We start from the raw sequence: 22,618 nt of genomic DNA on the forward strand, positions 1-22,618 counted from the left end.
ATTAAGGGCTCAGTAAGAGCCATTATTATTACATAAAAGTGGCAGCTGTGACAACCGCGTGTCTTTTCGCAGAGCAAACAAGTGAACCCTGTGCTACAGAGAAGACCCTACGCTCTTCTCCCCTCACCTTGCCACAAGTACAACTTACACCGTGTTTTGTTTCTTTAACCTGTTTTTTGGACGTCCTATTGGATTAGCATAGCGCCGTTTTATCTGTGCCGCCTTCTTCTGTAGAAGTTTTCGTCCTTTTTTCCTAGGTCGACATATCTGACATATCCACATGCCTATAAAGAAAGAAAATTCCACATAAAAGCATAATGGACATAAATACAATGAAAGAGTTCAGATACTCTAAGCCAGGAGTTCTTAACCTCTTTCAGGTCAAGGACTCTCATTTGAAAATCTGATAAAAGCCCCCCAGAAAAATAAACATGAAAACATACACACACAAAATTCTACAAACAACTGGAAGAGACTCACAAATATCCTGAAGGCCACACATGGCTGAAGTCCACTGATCCTCACTTTATACCCAGAACCCACATACGGGCTTCTAATTACTGTTCTGCAAGAAAAGAAGCCAGGTTCCCATAGAGGAATGGCTGAGTCCAGGACTGGAGCTGGGAAAATACAAGATAGCCTGGAACAGCTTGTGGTGCCAGGAAATAAAGAAGAGCTCAACAGATGATGAAGGCATGTGAGAAGGACCCAGAAGCCAACGTGAAGGAACTCCCAACAGCCAGATCTGGGTCAATCCAGAAAAAAAGGAATAATCACAGCAATGGACTATAAGCCATAGAATAAAATAAATATCCATGAGTCCATAATGATTTGAATAGCTGAATAAATAAATAAGTGGGAGAAAGGGATCACTCTTACTTTTTTTTGGGGGGTGGGTTTTGTTGTTTTTACATGTCCATTTATTAAACAAGAACTCCTTCATGACAATTTAATACAGTATTTATTAACAATTACTGTTGAGAAAATTATTTCCCCCTACATACAAAAGTACAGATTTGAACACTATGAAAACAATCAGGACAAGTACCATGAAAAATTGGTTCTTCAAAAGAAATAAAGGGGGAAAACTGAGGGCAGCACGAGGCTTTGTCTGCTGTCAGGGACAAACCAGCAGGAGCAAAGGCTTTGGGGTCCCCAAGCCACTCCAAATGGATAGAGTCAAACCTGGGAGCCCGTGGGAGCCAGGTGGTGCCCACCCCAGGGCATCCATATCGGCTTCAGAAGCCAGGATGGGAGCTCTGACAGCAAAAACCAAAGTCTGACAAACAGGCATCACCTCTCAGATCATCCCACAGCTGGGGATCACTCTTTCTTATAGCAGAACTGCAGTTAGTAAATGTAGAAGAAATGATGGAAATAGAAAACTCATCACTATGTAGACAAACACCACAGTAAAAAGTGGTGCATGCACGAATCAATGACTGATGCTAAAGGAGATACAAAGCAGAAAAGGAGTAACTTTAAGGTGTCTGTCAAGTTTCTCCACTATAATCATGTGATCCAAGTTAACACCACTAGTAATAAGACACACCAGTATAATATACCCCTGTTATGATACACTAAGAGGGCACAAGATCACTTCGCTAGTATTCTTGTCAAACTGCATAGCCTCAATCTAATCACGATAAAGCAAGAGACAAACCCAAAATGAAGGACTTTCTACAAAATACTTTGGCCAGTATTCTTCAAAAGTGTCAAGGTCAGGAAAGAGAAAATCTGAGGAACTGACTGGAAGAGAGTAAGGAAATATGACAACTAAATGTAATGTGACATCCTGGATTGGATTCTCAGGACCAGAAATTCAAATAAGGTCTGTAGATTAATCACATCAGATCAATGTTAGTTTCCTGGTTTCAATAACTGTAAGATGTTAACATTAGGGGAAGCTGGGTAAAGGGTACAATGAGAACTCTCTATACTATTTGTACTACGTTTCTGTAAATCTGAAATTATTTCAAAATAAAATGTTGCCTGCTTTAAGCTTCCATAAAACTTCTTTTGTAGGCATTAAATACACAGGAATGAAGTCCTAAGAAAATCTTTACTATCTTGAAGGATTCTCAGAAGGCCTTTTGTCCACATTCAAGTAAATGGAAGAGGTAGGAAATGGGGGATACTTATTCTTCCAATACATATAAATGTAGGCTCTTCAAAAGGTGACAATCTATAGTGGCACAGAGGGACTCAAGTAAAATCCTAAAGTGGAATAACTTGGCTGTAACTAAGGTTGAGTCCCTTTCCATCAACAGGAAAAAGTTCTTCAAACAGACACATCAAGTATCCCATAAGCATTTTACTTAAGAAACCTATAAATCACAAAATCCGAGTTGAAAATGGAATTTATGGTAAGACAAAGCAGGGAAGACTAATGATTTTTTTTTTTTTAAGAAACTATAAGCATACGATAAGATGGAAATCCAACCAACAGGCAACTGAATCCCAACTAAATACCTTTCAAGGAACAGGAGTCAAAAGAGTAGAATAACATTATTAAGCTGTATTCTTCTGATTTGGGCACCTGTTTGTTTGCAAAATGTTATAAAATTTTTAAGGTTTTCGATAAATCAGAGGCCCTAATAGCTTTAGGCCCCTCAAAAGTGATGAGCTGTGATATAATCAACATGACCTAATACAATTTCACTTCTTCCTTTCAAGAAACAGATATTTCAAACTATTACATAAGGAGGCAAGTATTTTGCCCTCTAGCTATAGAGCTGGCAAAAAATTATAAATGAACACCTTCACCCTCCATGGATACTTAAATAATGAAAACAGAGGAAACTAATAATAAATCCACACCACATAAGAATGTTAGGATGCCTAAACAGAAAGACTATCCCCACCTTTAAGGTGACTGCTCGCTCTCTTCCTACTTATACAACACCAAATAGAAAGATGCAAACTATTCTCTCATCTTAACAAAGCAGATTAAAAAGCGCTTTCACTAACCTGCCCTTTTATATTGCCAGACTGATTTCAGAAAGTATGTCTTACCTTTTGGCATCCGGGTGAGTGGCGGATCACAACACTCCATGTGAAAACCTCGGTCACAGGAATCACAAAAGAGCATGTTATCCTAAAGGAGAGAAAGAAGAGTTCAGTTCAACCTTGTGAAACATGTCAGGATCATGACTTCATGAAACCTAGGAAGCTCCTTTCTGTAAAGAAGATGAGTTACCATAATAATGAAAGTTCCCTTAATTTGTATTAGTTGAGTAAACGGACAGCCTGAGTTAGCAAAAAGTTTTGCTTCATCCATCCTTAATAAAGAACTAAAGTTTCATTATTTTTAAGTTTATCCAGTAGCCAGATACAAGCCAACTTTAGTCTGTTTTAATAAAAGAAGAGAAATGGATGACTGTAATTAATATAACTGACCATCCCTAAATGAATACCTCCATATTACTCAAACAAATTTCACGAGTATTTCTTTAAAGTAGCTAGTCTCTCTGCAAACATACAATTAAGGTGCTTTAGAAACTACCTAGATATCATCCAAGTGTCAATGAGCAACTATTCTAAACTAATGATGGAGCTACTGAAGGAGCTACTGTTCTAAATTCTGCTGGACCACGTGACTGAAAATAACCAACCAAACTTAGAGGAAAATGCCAGTTGTACATTCTACTTCTAAATGAAATATTCACATTGGAGGACGAAGATACTCACTGCATTTTTGCCTTGATCTCGACAGGAGCTGCACGTTTTACACTCGATGCACTGCCACCGTAAGGCCTTCACTCTAACCGTTAGCTCAGGGGAAAACTTTAAACAGGATGGATGACCTAATAAGGGGAAAGTTCGCAAACAAAACAACGAAGAATCATTTTGTAACTGTATCAAAGGAATGAGGTAGAAAAAGGCAATTTTCTTAAACCAAAACATCAAGGAAAACAAGAAGCCCCTGGAAGCTTGCCACACACGCCTCATCAGGACTGGGCACTCAATTCAGTTTTATGCGTGCTAAATACATCACCCTCCCCAATTTGAAAATAAAAAACTTGACAAACTCCAAACTTTTATTAAGCCTGCATTAATTAAAGCACTATGTGTGTACACATGCTCCCATGCATATGAATACAAAACATACCTGGGCCGTTTCTGGAAGAGTAACACAAAAACTGTTTACAACTGTAACATCCTAGGATATAGAGCTATGAATATTTTGCAGGAAAAGGATTTTACATTTTACTTTATACCCTTCTGTGCTCTCATTTTAAAAACAATAACATGAGTTACTTTTACAACTAAAAAATATATTTTTTAAATGCCATCATTTAAAAGTGAGTTATGGGGCTTCCCTGGTAGCGCAGTGGTTGGGAGTCTGCCTGCCGATGCAGGGGACGCAGGTTCGTGCCCCGGTCCGGGAAGATCCCACATGCCGCGGAGCAGCTGGGCCCGTGAGCCATGGCCACTGAGTCTGCGCGTCCGGAGCCTGTGCTCCGCAACAAGCGAGACCACAACAGTGGGAGGCCCACATACCGCAAAAAATAAATAAATAAATAAATGTGAGTTATGTGCTCATGATTTAAGGCACTCAAGCTAAAATTAAAACCTAAGCAATATTTCTATTGTGATCAAAATTAATAGTAACAGAAAAAAATGTTTCTTCTCCCGAAAATTAGTATCAGTTTGATTCTCAAAAACTTAGGGTAGCCAATTTGCTCTTAACTCTGAAAAGATTTATCCCTTTCCTCTAAAAATTCGTTATGTTTATTTTTCTTCAGTGAGAGAAAGGGTTGGTTAAATTATCTTCTCTCCTCTCTCTTCTATCCCTAAATAATTTTCTCTTTTAAGAGATAAGAAATTTATCATCAAAACATCACTAACATCCAAGGAAAATAGAAGAGGCGTAAAAACCTCACCCATAATCTCATCATCCTAGAATAGCAATTTTGTGTCCTACTCTTCCTTTGTAAACTAACTAAAGCCCTTGCATGGTTTTAATTATAGAATATATACGGCTTTGATTTGCTTTTCTTCATTATTTTATTCAAGCAAACTTTATATTTACATTCCTTAAACTGATTATATTCCACTGACTTGACACACTATAACCTACCTGACCATTTCCCTGTTGCAAATATTTAGACAATTACCCGTAACAGTTATTAGATCACTAAAGTGAATTATTTCATGATGATAAGATTCTTTCCTTCTTTTAAGTTAATTCCTGAGAATAAATTCCTGAAAGAGGAGTTGGTGAGATGAAATAAACATTGTTATAGCTTGAGAGGTAGACTTGCTCTGCCAAAACATGCTTCAAATCCTATGATATAATACCCAGTGCCACCAGCAAAGCACAAATACTTCACCACAATTTTATCAGCTCCAGACCAGTTTGGGCTCTCTTATCTTTCGAGCTCTATAAAAGCTATAAAGTAACACTTCGCTGCTGCTTTGGTGTGCGCTCCTATTATTATTTGGGTAGAACGTTTTTCACACGCTCAACTCTTAAATTTCTCTCGTGTGAACTGCCTATTCATAGGCTCTGCCCCCAGACTTCACATTTAGAAATGTAAGCACACGCTCTATACTTTAGAGCTTTTGGCCCCTTGCCATATTTAATGCAATTATTTTTCTCAAACAATTCTTGCTTTTAAAAATTTGGGGTATTTTAGTTCTCAATTTGAAAAATACCAAATTTCGTATACTTGACCATGTCCATACTTTCTTCCTTGATTATTCTGATAGCCAAGCTCCAAGCAGCCCTCCTGGCAACACCACCAGTTCACGCCCTTGTGTAGTTCTCTCCCACACCAAACAGGATACTGCTGAGATGACAGCATGACTTCTAAGGTAAGTATAAGAGATGCTGCCAATTCCACCTTGCTCTTTCTCTCAGATACCTGCTTGGGGGAATCAGCCGCCACCTGTGGACACTCATGCAGCCCTATGGGAAGGTCCACAGGGCAAAGAGCTGAGGTTTCCTGTCAACAGGCAGCATTAACTTGCCAGCCAGGTAAATGAGTCACCATGAAAGCCTTCAGATGACACAAGCACAGGACCTGCAATCTTAATTGCAACCTCATGAAAGATCCCAAATCAAAACCACCCAGATAAGCCACTCCCTAATTCCTGACCCAAAGAAACAACATGAAATAAACACTGTTTGTTGTTGCTTTTAGCTAAGTTTTGTAGTAATTTATTTCTATAGCAATGGTAACTAATAGTTATTTATCTTACTAGTTCTTTAAAAGTCCCCTCTATAGTAAGATTTTCAAAGTACGCTCTTCCCTGTCTTACAGAAACTCCGAGACCACCTCAAATATAATGCTTCTTGGAAGGCAGGGCTACAACACAACCCTCTCCCTGCTCCCATTTCATTCCTACCTCACCTAAAGCAGATTCATTTTTATCTGTTTTATATATTTGAGTTCTCATGAGATTTCTGAAGGGTTCCATTACTAAAATAGTTTGGAAATCACTGTATTGTATGACATATCACTATATTTTTGTCTAACCTTTTATGATTTTATGGTTTATATTAACTGTGAAACCACCCAGAATTCATTTTGGTTTGTCGTATTATGCTGGATATGGTCACCACTACTCAAGATCTCTTCCCACCTCCTTCTAATGCCTTCTATACATAAAAACCGAAAAGCTGAAGACTATACTTCCCAGACTCTCTTGTAGTTAGGCTCTAGATACGAATTAAATTCTACCAATGGGATGTGTTTGAGTGATTTCTGAAAGGCAGTAATGAAGCAAAGACCATCTTCTTCCTGATACTGTTTTCTAATGAAAAGTTATGAAAACGCCAGTGTCTACTCTCCACCTTCATAGCTATCCAGAAGCAGTTGTGACGATGGCCGAATTCAGTATTTCAGCACCAGCTACAGAACTCAACGGTTCTGCAGTGACTTCCCACTTCCACCTCCTTCCAGATGGAGGCAGATGCAGTGGCTCCCTGGTGGGCCAGCTCTGCAACGTCCCAGGAATCAGTCCTTGAGGCCCAGTCCAGAGCTTGCCTCTTCAGCCCTTCCAACGATCTCACAAAAACCTGATTCTAGTATTAAATTCCTCTCCCCTTGAAGTATGTAGTGTGTTTTCTGCTTTCTGGACTAAATCCTATTTGTCACTGGTATAAAACACTGACTATTAAGCCAATGATTAAAGATACTCCAAAGCCTCTTAAGTTCTTAAAATGCAGACCAAGACTATCTCTGGAATTGACAAATTAGGAGACTCTTTGCAAAACCTTTTTTAGAGCCCAGAGTTTCACACAGCTCACTAAATTGCAGTGTCAACGCTCTATTTCCCAATGTGACATATGTTAAGTTTCTATCAAGAAAAACAAATCTGTTATCATCCTGGTTCTATTCATGAAGCCTGAGGCATAAATCAAGAAAGATAAGTAGTGATTATTAAAGAAACCAGCAATAACTTCTGATTGCTGTGATTTGAACAGATGTTTGATAGTGAAATATAAAGACCAACAGAAAAAAATAAGTCTATGGAAAGCTTTTTATAAAAACAACAATAACAGCTGAGGCCTGATTTAACTTAACTGAATAAAACATTTCAACTATACATTTAAATCCCTCCCTCATCTAGAAGCTCATCTCAGGTACCTAAAACCAGAATCAAATTTAAATGTTCCTTTCTTAAGGACCAAGGGTACAAACTCCAGTCAAACATCCTCTCGCCTGAGGGCACCTGTCACAAGGACACAAGGGCTACATACCACTGTTGCCGCAGTCTGCACAGGAGATTAGTTCCTCTGGCTTCTTTTCTCGGTTTTGGTCTTTTGTACCAAGACAGAAACTACAGATGGGGATTGGTTCAGCAACCGGCTGTAAAGAAAAACACAATTCACTCAGGTACTGGGCTTTTTTTTTAGTATAAATATAAAGACATTACAATTACAGTTGTAAATTCCTTCGAGAGTTACATATAACTTTAGGACAAATGTATCCCCCTCCTGAATTTCCAACAAAGTAGGTGAGTTTTTACCAAGCTGCTTTGGCTGGGCATTTACAAACAGTCCCCATAGTGACAAGTTTGGTCCAAAAAATCATATCCCAATCATGTTGGTCACTTAGAAACTAAATGATACAGTGTGGATTAGGCAAAGCAAATCCATTACCTAAGATTGAAAACTTCAACTGAATTAAGCACAAGAAATCATAGTATCAGCCCTTAAAAGGTATGTGATGTAGGAGAAAAATAAGATGTTTAATAAGCATAATGAAAGGTAACAGTAAGTAGCTCTGTACAAATGGGAAAGATAAATTGCGACTGTGGTTTGGAGGAGAAGGGTTGAACGAGGAAGATAACACATATGAAGTGCCAGTACTTAATACATGTGTGCTATGGTATCTTAAGAAGCTTGTCCAAGGACAACAGATAGTAATTGTTAAAAGCAGGTTTAAACCTAGGTCTCTAGGTTCCTCCACGGCACTGGATGGAGAGAAAGGCAATACAAGTAGTGTAAACAAGGTGAACTTCGGTTTGCAGTCTGCCAAAGCTAGTGCTTAAAGGATATGGCTTCCGTGATGAGTGGAGGGAGGAAGACTAGACCAGTTCTTTAAGATTGCCACTGAATGTCTTATAAAGAAGTTGGACTTTATCCTGAAGAAAAGACGAACAGGTTACTGAACCAAAAGATGATCAACTGTATTTGACAAAAATAATTCCAGTAGCAATAACAAAGACCAACTGGGGAAAACCTAAAGATAGGTAGAACAATTAAACAGTGATTGCAATAGTCTAGTGAAGACAAGATAAGAAGCTGAACCAAAGCTAAGGGAAAGGAATAGGAAAACATAGCTATGGACTCAGAAACCAGCTAGTTGTGGAAGTGATAGAATAAGAATTAAACATGACTAACTTAACTGAAAAGATGGGGATGTCATCAACTGTGAAAGGTGAGTCATTTTAAAGAAGAAAACCAGGAGGAAAGCAAAGGGATGATGAATCTGATTTCAGGTGTGTTTAGTTGGAGGTACTCTCATTCACCTCTCAACTACATATGCTAAGCATTGTGCAGGACAGTGATACAAACCCCTCAAGATGCTTTTAGTCTACAGGGGAGAACAGATGTTTGCAGGTACTATGATACGGAAACAAAGGAAGAAGTGACCAAGTAGGGAAAAGTGGTATCAGAGAAAGGCTTCACAGAGGTATCTGACAGGCAGGCATACCTGAAGGGGATGTTCAAAGAAAATATATAATCATACAGAACTGGATTTGGGAGATGGGAGGAATGAGCTTAGTTTGGGACTTAATGAGGTTAAAATGCCTAAGAAACATCAAAGGGGCAGTGCCCATGGATCTGGAGTTCAAGAGAAAAGGTGGTCTGGAAATAAAAATCTGGAAGTCACAGACAGTCAGCCCTCCATATCCGCAGGTTCCACATCCTTGAATTCAACCAACCGTGGATCCTAATCAGTTGAATCTGGAACCCGGACCCTGCAGATACCTTGAGGGCTGACTGCACGTACAAAATGGCAGTAAGGCCATCAGAGTTGATGAGTTCTCCCATGGAGAACAGGTGGAAAGAAGAAAGCCAAGGTCAAAACATCAAAATTTAAGGGACTGGCAGAGGAAAAAGCCTGAAAAGGAAATAGACTAGTCAGAGAGTTGGATGGTACATCAACGTAAAAATGTCCAACACAAGCAAACTAACAGTACTGCTCAGCCAAGAGATGAAATTGAGAGATGAACAGCAGGAAGCTGTCTTAACAACTGTGCCTGTGGTAAAGACAACCACATCCTTTCTTTATAAAGAAATATGAAAAGGAACCAGGGACTAAAGTCGGGAAAGACTTCATCCAGGAGTAGAAACTTGAAGTAACCTCTAAAGAAGGTAGAAGCAAGGTCATGAGGCTTAGGCTTTATGCTGTAGCCTCTAAGTACCACAAGAAGATTTTAACAGAGGAATGATATGAGTAAGATTTGAAGTTTAGAAAAGTCACTCTGTACGTGGTTGGAAATGGATGGGAAGGGATATGATCTATGATCCAGGCCCTGAGTACCAAGGGCCTGCATTAAGGCACTGATGAAAGGACTGGAGAAGAGACAAAAGAGGTATTTAAAGGTATAACTGGCAGGAACTGCTGGCTAACTGATTTGGGGTAGGAAACACAGTAAGAAGGACGCAAGACTAGAAAGACATCATTAAAGAAGTGAAGAGGCAAAGCCACAGAATGGAAGATATTAACTCACATTTAACCAACAAATGTTCATATCCAGTACTGTATATACAAAGAACTCTTACATGTCAATAAGGAAAAGACAGACAGAAGACTTCAACAGGTACTTTACAACAGAAAATACATATGTAATATACAAGTGGCCAATAAACATAAGAAAAGATGCTCAACCTCACTAGCCATCAAGGAAGCAGATCTTCAAGGATGGCTAAAATTATGAAGACTGGCAATAATAAGTATTGGTAAGAAAATGGAACAAAAGAAACTCTCTTACCCTGCTGATAGGAATATAAATTGACAAAACCACTCTGAAAACTACTAAAAATAAACACAGCATACCATATGATCCTGCACTTCCACTCCTGGCTATATACCCAAACGAAGTACATACACACAATATATAATAAAATATATACACAAAATGAGCAGAGCAGCATTATTCATAACACCAAAATCTACTCAAATAAAAACTACCCAAATAACTATCAATGAATGGTTACACAAATAAATTATGCTATATCCTACTACAGAACATTAAACAGTAATGAAAATAAATTACAGTCAACAACGTATCACAAACAACAGCAAATGAAAGAATAGACCCAGAAGAATACATAATATATCATTTTATTTATATAAAGTTCAAAAATAGTTCTATATTATTGTAGGTCAGGATAGTGATTATACCTTTAGGGAGAAAGAAAGAGGTAATGAATTGGAGAGGGACTTCTGAGGTATAAATAATGTTACTTTTCTTGACCTGGATGATGGTTTCATGGATCTTAATTAGGAATTAAGGCATACACTTACAATCTGTGTACTTTTCTGAATATATATTTTAATTAGAAAGTTAAATTTAATTATGAACATCTATTGAGGAGGACTGTGGTACCTCTGGAATATTCTGAAAGAAATACCAATGGTGATTTAGACAGTGAAGTTTGGAACTTAGAAAAGAGGCTAGAGATAGATTCAAAAGACATGAGTGTGCAGGTGATAACTGACAATGCCCAGTGAGAGGGTGGAGGTAAGTGGAGTAGGTGGAAGGGGTAGACAGTAAAGGGAGGGGAGTGGAGAAGTGAGACAAAGTCGGGATAGAAGAGCAGCAACATTTAGAAGCATCAGAGGAAAAGCAGGCCAGAAAGGACCAAGACAAAACAGAACCAAGAGAAGGGATGACACAAGAATTTCAAGAAGCAGAGAGCAATCAAAAATCAATGTTGGGAAGATAAAGTAACTACTGGATTCTACAACTGAGAAATAGCTGGAGACCTCACTAAGACAGAGCCCTTCTCAGTGACAGGATAAGAACTGAAGTCATAGGAACCAACAAGCTGCCATGCAGGGACAGAGAGTAGACAGGAGACAGCTAAAAGGAAATGACAAAGGGTTTTGATGTGTTCTAGTTATTTCAAATGAGAAAGACTAAACCTATTTAAATGTGGAAGAGAAGACACACATGGTCCAAGAGATTCAAGAAACAAGAAATAACAGGAACATATTATGTAGTAAGGATTAGGCTACACTGTTCAATATGGCAGGCACTACAACATGTGGCTATTTAAATTTAAAATAAAACTAATTTAATCCCTCAGTCATACCAGCTACATTTAAATTGCCCAAGAGTCGCATGTGGCTACTGACTACAGTTTTGGACAGCAAAAATATAGAACTATTTCATCATTACACAAAGTTCTATTGGAAAACACTGGCTTAGAAAAGAGGATGGATTTGTAAGCACAGGTAAAGGGACTGGCCTTCGCAGACAGAATGGTGTAGATGCATACTGCTTGTAGGTGGGATGGTGGGAACAGGGAAAAGTCGAGGATGTTCACTTTCAATAGCCTCATTATTTCTGGAAAATAGGAAATAAAATCACCTGCTACAAGTGGGACAGCGACTGGCTGGACAGACCATGAGAAAGTGATAACTGACAGAGAAAACTGAGAGGTGAGACTGGCTGGGTTTAAGAACAGAGATAACAGCAACAACAGAAAAACCTCCTATCAAAATGGAAATGGACACACATTCCTCAGGCAAGACAGAATCAGCAAAGTACGTATTAACATAGAATAAATTTGAAATACAGAAGAGAAAAGCTGATGAAATCCCTGCAAAGTGGCCTCTATATTTTCACTAAAATAGAAGGCTATGTTTTTGCTTAGAGAAGTAGATAGGTATGGGTTTGGGCATTTACAGAGCAGAAAAGTCTGAAAATCTGTGTGGAAAGTGACAGGGAATCACTTCGTGATGGAAAATAAAACTGTCAATCAGCCCTAACCACAAAGCTAAGATAGGAGAGAATCAATGTGTAGTATTTCCAATCAAGAAGGTTGTACAACTTTCCTTAACACCTCTGAAGCCTTGGACTCACAAAATCAGAGAACTGTAGATAGACAAGATAAGCTAAAGGGTGGGAATTCCCCAGAATGCAAATGCAAATATTTCTACAATAGTGGGCCACAAAGTTAAGGCTGGACATCATAAGCAGAACAGGGCCTGACAAACTGAAAGCCTGAGTTAAGGACCAACAGGAATCCTGATCAAATGGAAATAAAGGTCCAGTAGAAAGTAAAAGAAACAGAAAAGTAGAAAAACTAAAGATTCTGGTTAGCAGAGGAGTGTTAGAGTTTCTGATTTCCTACGTATGAAGTTCTTGCTAATAAAGAAAACCCCAGATGGCAAATGTGCATGAATTCTTTAACATTTAGTAAACACTATTCTAGACAATTGAGGATACAATGGTGAGAAAGACAAAGCTCCCACTTTCAAAGAGTTTTACATTCCAGTTGAAAGCAGAAGAAAGTAAAACTGAAGACAATAAAAGAAGTCAAAAAGCTGGGAAAGCATGATCTTAGAAGAATCATATACATGTGTTCAACTAAGTGAAAATGATGACTGTGCCCAAGATAGGAAAGTTTTGCAAAAACTTTTTTAAGTTTTAGAGAAAAGAATATTGGTAAATGACAGCTCTCCCCACCACCCGCCCGCACACACACACAATCAGAGCTCATGGTGGGAAGAACTTCATGTCAGAACTTGTTCCATAAGAGAACAACAATCATCTGAGAAGTGGTAACGATCAAGGACTGTGTATCAACTTGTCTTCTTGGGTCTCTCCCTACCCACCCTCTTTTTAAAATACGGATAAGAGTATGGAAAAGTAGCTCCACTAGGAAGATATGGACACAGTCCAATGTAAGGATCTGCTACTGGCAGACTAGTGGTTCCACTTTCACATAAAGTGCAGTGTATCACTTCAGCAGTCTGGCTAAAAAAGAAACAAAGCTGGGTTCAGATAAAGAATCCTGTATAACCTGCAATCGTGGAGCTGGAGAAACCTATGTTACAATAAGAAGCTACAGGGCAGAGCAGGAACAGTATCATAACTCAAATTTAGTTAACATAATTAACAGATATTAAGTTAATCTGCTGCTACTTCTGAGGGATAGATTAGATCATACTTAAGGAAGCAAACATGCAAGGATGAAGAAAAGAGGAAGTCTGAAAAACAAATTGCTCTTCTTCAGTATAGGAAATATAGTCTTAAAAAAGTAAAACTATGCAGTAATCTGTGTCTTCAAGCATATATCTTTGTCATCTAGAACCAGACAATGAAGTTCTTAATGGCAGAAATGTTATTTAAAATCATACCTAAGAAATCTTTACCAAAACTATCCCCATATGTTCCTGTATGTTCCCTGTAATATTTCTGCTGTTAATATTTTTAATATATGATCACTGCTCCATATTACTAGATTTTGTCTACCTCAAACAAAATAACTGAGTTCATTCAAGTCTTTCATTAAAGTTGGGGGAAAGGGGTGGGCAGTGATTTAGACATACTGGCTGCATGGTTAACATGGAGCTGTGCAGGCAGTGTAACTCGAAGCTGTGCAGGCAGTGTAACTCAGTTATTCTGGTACTTATCAAACAACAACAGTCTTAGACCTTGCCTACTCCCTACACAAAACAATTTGATTATTATCAGCAATAAAAAGTTTAAACAGTATTGGTATTTACAGTGTGAAAATAAGACAGGCTGGAAAGCAATTTGTTAAGTCAATTAAAGACATTGGTCCAAACAGACTCAAATTTTATACAGACAGATACTTTTCAGTAACACATGGCAGTACAGCCGTAATTTCCTTGAACTAAACACTGTACAATGAAGATGTTTATTCTTTGACATCATAGGACCAAGCATAAAAATAATAAATATTTCAGCTACCAAAACAAAATTGAATCCATAAAGAAATACTATTACCAACAGTGATCGTGATATTTTAACTAATTGATAATTTCAGGGGTTTAAAAAAATTATTTTCAGGGCATTTTTTAAGTGCAGTTTGGGAAAGAGTAACAGTACTTTGAGGATGAGTCATTTTAGCTGATGAACTAGAAGCAAAAAAGTGGTTTAAATAAATCATCTAGGTTACAAAATAAATCTGAGGTTTTCTGTGTTGATCAAATAGAACTGCTCATCAGTTAACTGTGTGATTTGTTTTAGCATATGCCTAACCATATCGTGAAGTGCGTAAAAACTTACAACTCCAGATCATTCTCATTCCCGAAATATCACTGAGCATGAAAATCAGTGAGAAAAGCTAACACTACATTGTGTTCACTGTAAGATTTGAACCTGAAATGTACTGGGGTAGTGATATTCATAACATTTTCCAAGTAAAACTCTACCAGCTGATTTCAATTATCCTGTATCACAAAGATAAAATAAGAACAATTGATAATCCATGAGTAAAGTCTTTTAAAATATGTATAGAGATACACAATATGCAATATAATCACTTGTTCCCAGAACTGTCCAAACATAGTCCTTATATCTGATTGTTCTCATATCTATATAAAGTAAACCTACTCCTACAGCTAACAAAACAAGAAAAAAAATTGTAGCAAATGACTTTACACACCACTGAACACAGAAGCCAGAGTGAGCCTGTTAGAAGGTAAATCAGAGCAGTCGCTTGGTGCCCCAAACTCTCCACCCAGCCCAGCACTTCCAGCTTAAAGGCCCCATGTGATCTGTACCCCTGCACACAAGCCCACAGTGGCCTCTCTGACCTAATCTCTTATTGCTCTCTCCCTCTCACTTTCTACTCCAGCCCCCTTGCTTGCTCTTTCTTTACAAGTCAACTGTTCCAGGCCTTTGCATTTGCTTTCCTTCTATCTGGAATGCTCTTCCCTAGATCCTTCTGATCTCTACACAAAAGTCACCTTCTCAGTAAGGCTTTCTGTGGCCACTCCAACACTTCAAAGCAACTCACCAGCTACAATAATTCATAAACCCCTGCCTTGCTTTATTTTTTCTTCTTAACCCTGTTCACTAATTAAAATATTGTGTGTATGTGTATCTTATCATTTGTCGCCCACTAAATGTAAACTCCATGAAGGCTCTGACTTCTGTTTGTTGAGGACTGTATTCCTAGTACTAACAGTGCCTAGCATGTAATATGCATTTGAGAAGTGTTCAATACATTAATCAAAGTACCTTGAAAAACTGGTAATAATAAGAAAAACAGTATCTCAGAAAGAACTATGAGTTGGTTATGAGCCTGATAAAGCTATGCACAGCTCAATAATACTCTTAATAATATAAAAATGCTCTACTGTTTCAAAGTAATCTCACCAAGTGATTTCATGGCCTCAATAACTAAGTAAGATTTCGCTCACAGCAACCTACTGCCATTCAATTTCTCAAAAGTAGGGGGAGATTTGTGGCAGGAGGCACTTAAATTGTACCCTGTGTCATGGGTTGCCCTAGGCTGCCTTAAGCACCACGTTGAGATCTCCACAATAATCACTGGATGGCAGCACTGAGCCAAATACAGTAGATGCTCCCATTAGTAGACAGATGGTTGAGGAGCACTCTGACTTGAGTTTTTGGAAATAACTTTGATTAAAAAAAGAACAGCAAAAATTTTGCCCAATGATCTCTATTACATGAGGCTACGCCATGAAAGAAAATAAATTTTGGACACAATCATTTAGACAATTTTAATATAATGACATTTTCTAAATGCTGAGATACATCATCTGAGATATTCCCATCTTTATTAAAGTCCAATTTTAATTTTTCCCAGACTTGACGTTAATTTTTTAATCCACTATATACCTGTCACTGTCGTCATCTTCTAATATCTTCTGATGACCTCAAATCCACCTTTATGTTGTCTCTGTTCTTAAACACTGACATAAAGGATAATCAAGAATCTGTTTTGTTGCAATTATTTCTTTCAAGACTGACCTGAATGATAAATTCTGGAATTGTGACCACCAGAATTTTCAAGGAAAAAAACCCTGCACTTAGACTTATGATTTCAGAAACCTCTAAGAGATCCTGTCACAGACTATCAGGCAATAAAGATTTGTGACTTCTTAAAAGCTACAAATTCTCGTTTTATGACCACTAGAAATGATTGAGACAAGTTAGCAGAGCCAATGTTAAGAGTATGAAAGAAGTACGTAATTCATATAAGACTCCCTATAATACTCAAACATGCACTAAGCAATAATAATGGTCATAACGTTCTTAGACTTAAATACGAAATATCTATAAAGCACTATAAAAACATTATATAAAAAACTTAAAAAAAACTTTATGTTCAACTATAATTGTTGCAACTCATTTTTTAAAAAATCAAGTGGCAAACCACAAAAAGGAAAAATATTGTATGATTCTACTTATATGGGGTACCTAGAGTGGTTAAATTCATACAGAAGTACAATAGAGGTTACCAGAAGCTGGGAAGAAGGGGAGAATGGGGAGTCACTGTTTAATGAGTACATACTTAAGATGATGAAAAAGTTCTGGAAATGGATAGTGGTGATGGCTTTAAAACACTGTGAAGGGAATTCCCTGGTGGCGCAGTGGTTAAGAATCCGCCTGCCAATTCAGGGGACACGGGTTCAAGCCCTGGTCCGGGAAGATCCCGCATGCCATAGAGCAACTAAGCCCGTGCGCCACAACTACTGAGCCTGCACTCTGGAGCCCGTGAGCCACACCTACTGAGCCCACATGCCCCAACTACTGAAGCCCACGTGCCTAGAGCCCGTGCTCCACAACAAGAGAAGCCACCACAATGAGAACCCCACGCACCGCAACAAAGAGCAGCCCCCGCTCGCTGCAACTAAAGAAAGCCCGTGAGCAGCAACAAAGACCCAACGCAGCCATAAATAAATAAACATTTTTTAAAATAAAACACTGTTAATATACTCAATGCCACTGAATTGTACACTAAAAAATGTTTAAAATAAATTTTATGTAAATTTTACAATAAAAAATAAAAAAATTAAGTGCTATGATTTTTCATATTCTCACAAGTCAGATGATTGAAGTAATAAGGTCAAAATTGATAAAGGTGAGAAGCAACTACTATAATTTGTCCTTATCTTGAAAACCTGTATCTTTTAACTGTTCCTGTGGAACCCCTTATTATGTTAACTTTGAGTGCAGTAATTAAGACTTAGAAATATAGTTTTAACTCTCCCCAAAATGAAAACGTCTTTAATTACTAATAACAAATTATGGTTATTAAATTTAACCATTAGGCATTTTATTCTCACTGTACCTACACCGAAGTTGGTTACCTTTTAATCCAATTACATAAAAATAGCTCACCCTTATGCCGTAACAATTTTCTTGTAAAACAAGTCTAAGAATAAGTCTATCAATCAAGCACCAGTCTCAAGCTGAAACCTCTTTCTGACCACTGTGTGATCCAGCCAGTTTCTGAACCACCATAAGCTCCTCTCAAATCTACCCACTGAACTTCTCTTCCTTACATTTAACTTTTCCTAAAACCACAGCCCTCACCTACCTCTCTGAATTTTTCTAGTGGTTCAGATCTATTTGTTTATCCTGTTTCTTCTACTGCAATTATAATCAAGTAAAATAAATTTAACTGCAAATTAACTTTCTTCAATGGATATTTATTTCACACAACTTGAAATTTAAATAACTTTCAGCAGAGATATCATTTATTAGTTGATAATATCTACTGCTGAAGTACTGTTGTGTATAATAAAGCTAAAAAAATGGCTCTATTATATATAATAAGTACCCAAAGGATAAACAGGAGGTAAGTCTTAGCTTAGAAAAGACGAAAACTGAACTATTCTTAGGTATGGTATAGTGAAGGAAACCAAAATGTTGCTCAGTGACAGAGCACACGGAAAGCAAATATTGCTACCTTTTCAAAATACTATCCAAAGCATAAGAAGTCTGGTAAATACTACTGTTTGGTAAGCACTGTAATGTAACATAAAAATCTGAGAAGACAAAAAAAGAATCAGGACTCACATTTTTAAAGCACTTATAAATGTCAGTAAATACAAAAAATCCACACAAAATAATTAGAAACCAATTAAATTGGTTTCACTTTTCACATTAACCACTTACACACACACACAAAAAAATTCAAAAGCAAGCCTTTTGAGAGGATGTTTGCACGATTCGTTTTTTCCAATATTAGAAGAGAAGCAAACTGCCCATAACAGTTCACTTTAGGAAATGAATGTGTTGTTGGAAGGCATTTATACACTGTTGAAAAAGCTGGACATTCTAACATACACTGTCCCTCTTCCAGCCAGGCAAGTCCTCCTCTCGGTTTCACCCAGTTCTTCATTCCTTCACTACCAACGGCCTTGGATGAACTCATGCTCCTTCCAAATCCTTTCCAACAGCTTAGAATCCAATCTGCCTTCATCTTTTCCAGAAAGACAACCCTAGGTAAGCAGAAATCACCCTAGACCTCTTAATTCATCTCGTTAAGTGCCTGTACACAGTATGTACTAAGCACTTGCTGAAATTAAAATACAACAAAATCATGCTTAGCTCCAAATAGGTTTATTAGCTACTTCCTCAAAGCCTTTCCTCCAAGAATCGATAACCTTCAGGGGAGACATAACTTGGGTAGGATTTAATCTCTTTAAATTCTTCAGCACCTCATAGGCTATTAAGTACTCTGTGGCTGCTTATTAAACATTCTTTTAGGATAATCTTTTCCTCAACAGCATACAGTCATAAAAGATATATAATAATAAAACAACATGAATGGCCTGGAAAAGAGTCCATTTTCTACTATTTACAGTCTACAATAAGGTAACCTTGCATAATTTTAATCAGTTCCAACATAACCCATTAGCCATTACAAAGCTTTAATAGGGGTACTAAATTGAGTTATTTTATTATTACGAGTTCATTCAATAACTTCTACACTTAGATACCATAACAAGATCACTGGTGAAAGAAAATACATTACTGATATAATGAGATCAGTAACGATCAATTTCAATTTACACTTTTACTATGTATACAGATTACTGTACATTTAGATGAGAAAGCAATCATCTGTCAAGATACTATAACAATTTTCTATTTCTTAATCAGAGGTGACATCAAAAATGATAATATGCTTATTTGCTGGATTTAAATTCTGTGCTAAGAAACAGTAAAGAGTTGTCTTTCTTTCACATATTCATCAGTTATTTGAAAGCTCCACTTTCAGTTTGTCAGATATATCACTATGTATCAATTTCCTCATTCATCCAAATATGATACTGCCAAGTTATTACTGCCTCTCCTTTCCTTTGTGGGCCTTTCCTTCCTATTTCAGTTTCTTTTCTATACCTATGGCTCTCCCCTAATTCACAGTCATATCACCATATACAATCTTCTACACGGACTGACTCTCTCTACTCTTTGTTTCTGCACACTACTACCAGATTAATCCCCCTAAAATACTTTTTTTTCATCCAGTTACTCGCCTGGCTCAAAACTTACACAACACATACCAACTCCTGCTGGCTGGTATTCCATTCCCTCCACCATACACCAAACTACCTTCCTCACACTATCTTCCTCTACTTCCAATTACTCACTTGTCTTCAAAGATCATACTTAATGCTCTTTCTCCAGGTTATTTTACCCCATCCCTCAAAGTCCTTTGTATCCCTGCCTCTAAGAATCAACTCAGTACAGCTTAGGGACAGACTGGGCTCCTACTACGGCATCACTTTGGCCAAGTTACTTAACATTTTGGTGTAAAACGGTACAACAAGTAACTTTCAAGTTATCACGAAGATAAAATGAGATAAAGTTATTGGGTGTGTAACTCAAACATAAGAAGTACCTAAAAACTCTGACTTCTTATATTCCTTTTCAAAACTGTATCTATCTTTCAAAGTTTACCTTTGTTAAATGACCACCACTTTTTAAGTCAGGGCAAATGTTTGTTTTGTTTTGACACCCCCAAAAAGGCATGGTGATAAAAATTTTCCATGGACTTATTAATTTTCTATATATGTTATTTATTTGCAAGACTGCATTAAGTGTTTAAGTCTTTCTGCACACACACATTTACCACTTAAAAAAAAAACGTTAGTGGTACCTGAGTATAACAGTATTAGCAAAAGAATATTTTCTATGCTAAAAATATACAAAAGTGATGGTTTACACGAAGCAAGATGTTCAACAAGACTTTTGTGTTCCCTTACATTTTTAAGAGACTGCAATTATAGGCATTTATTCTGGCCAAACTAAGGTCTAAAACAAGTAGCACTTAAACAAATTGGCAAAAAGCATCATTTCCTCAAGTCCTTACCAAAAATAATAACTGACACATATCTGACAGAACAGGTAAGTGCTCTGCTACTACCAGAATCACGGTGTTTGGAATTGGAAGGGATCTTCAAAAAACATTATATACTAATTTTACCAAAGATAAAAAACATTGTCAAAGGCTATACATGACTAGTAAAGTAATTAAGTTATTCAGTCAGGTAGATAGTCTGAATCTATTCATTAGAGTATTAACTCTAGTCAACAGCTTCAACTAAGTCACTCAAGTAAACAACCTAAAGATAAAATAATTTTTTAAAAGAAAGACCTTGCAGATGGGAAAGGTTGAGTTTCCATTATTGGTAAACAGTGATACCGTTCACTAATAATATGGTGTGGCAGGATTTAAACTTACATACTTAAAACTAAAGCTGACCAGTCATCCTCTCCTGCCTTCTTCAAAGAGAAGCATTATTCGCAGCAATAAGGAATCAATCTTTGGGAATTCCCTGGCAGTCCAGTGGTTAAGATACGGCGCTTTCACTGACGTGGGCCTGCGTTCAATCCCTGGTCAGGGAACTAAGATCCCGCAAACCACCTGGTGCGGCCAAAAATAACTAAGTTAAAAAAAAAAAAAAGGAATCAATCTTTTACCCCTTTTTCCTACTCTGGGGGAATGATTAAGGAGGGGGTAAGGAAAACAAAAATGTAGAAGTCACAGCAGGTTCCTAATTGTAACTAAAAGGCTAAAGAGCCCTTCTGTTTCAGCACAGCACATTAGGGTCTTGGTAAACGAGGAAGGCAAACTGTCTGCCTAAAAAACCAAGAGAGGGTATTGAGAGAGGGTCAAGAAATGTGGAGGGGGCTTTCCTGGTGACGCAGTGGTTGAGAGTCCGCCTGCCGATGCAGGGGACACGGGTTCGTGCCCCGGTCCGGGAGGATCCCACATGCCACAGAGCGGCTGGGCCCGTGAGCCATGGCCACTGAGCCTGCGCATCTGGAGCCTGTGCTCCGCAAGGGGAGAGGCCACAGCAGTGAGAGGCCTGCGTACCGCAAAAAAAAAAAAAAAAAAAAGAAATGTGGAAGAAGGCTGGAATGTGGATAAAGAGGTGGCCAGTAAAAGGACTTTGAAGAACTGTGTAACACTCAGTTCTAAGACTGTTTCCATGCTACAATAAAGATGTTGAAACTTGTACTCCACATGAAAAACAGAAGTGAGCGATTTTTCAGTAATTAAAAAAAAAAAGTGAGGGAACTTCAGTTTGGTTCTTCACAGAGCAGGGCAAAGGTAAGAGAGCCCACTCAAGGAGCCCAGTCAGAAGCTTGTCCCTGGGTATCTGAGTAAACCTGCCCCACAGGAGGAAGGAGGCTGTTAGGAGACCAGCCTCAGCATGGAGGCTGCAGTGGGAAATGCTCTCCTACATACAAAGCACCCTGGGGTTCTAGGACTTCCAGAAGTAAACAAGAATACTTATTATATATTTGTCAGCTTCCTCGTTTTTAGTTTTAATAGAAAACTTTATTGTTTACCCTAATAATAAAATCATTATATTCTCATTTTAAAAATTAGATAAGAAAGAGAGAAGAGACAGTTAAATTCTCCCTAGTCTTTCTCTTCCTCCCCTACAATACCTACCATTTACTGAGCAACCAAAACACTGTCATATATACTTTATAGGTATTAACACTTTTACACCTAACAACCACCCTATGGGGTAGGTACTATTATCACCATTTTCCAGATGAGAAAACAGATCCCTAGAAAGATTAACGTATCCTCGGTCATAAAAAGGGGCAGAGCCAGATATTATACAAACCCCAGGCATACTGGCTTCGGGGCCCACACTCTTCAACCTGGCAC

At 37.9% G+C, this 22,618-nt stretch overlaps 1 protein-coding gene across 2 annotated transcripts in view; it reads right to left on the reverse strand.

Annotated features, from left to right (window-relative positions):
* KAT6A (lysine acetyltransferase 6A) overlaps nt 1-22,618 on the reverse strand; it is a 110,266-nt gene that overhangs the window by 46,750 nt on the left and 40,898 nt on the right. Inside the window, exons 3-6 of one of the 2 annotated variants that reach the window (XM_022571308.3) lie at nt 7,712-7,820; nt 3,691-3,806; nt 3,016-3,097; nt 170-284 (exon numbers count right to left, since the gene is read on the reverse strand). In XM_022571308.3, coding sequence (XP_022427016.1) covers nt 170-284; nt 3,016-3,097; nt 3,691-3,806; nt 7,712-7,820 — 422 coding nt within the window. Of the gene's footprint in view, nt 1-148; nt 285-3,015; nt 3,098-3,690; nt 3,807-7,711; nt 7,821-22,618 lie in introns of both variants that reach the window. The other variant, XM_022571307.3, reaches the window with a different exon arrangement.

The sequence above is a fragment of the Delphinapterus leucas genome, chromosome 21, assembly GCF_059928025.1.
Source record: "Delphinapterus leucas isolate spDelLeu-1000000601 "Yukka" chromosome 21, BTC_Dleu_Yukka2, whole genome shotgun sequence".
NCBI lineage: Eukaryota > Metazoa > Chordata > Mammalia > Artiodactyla > Monodontidae > Delphinapterus > Delphinapterus leucas.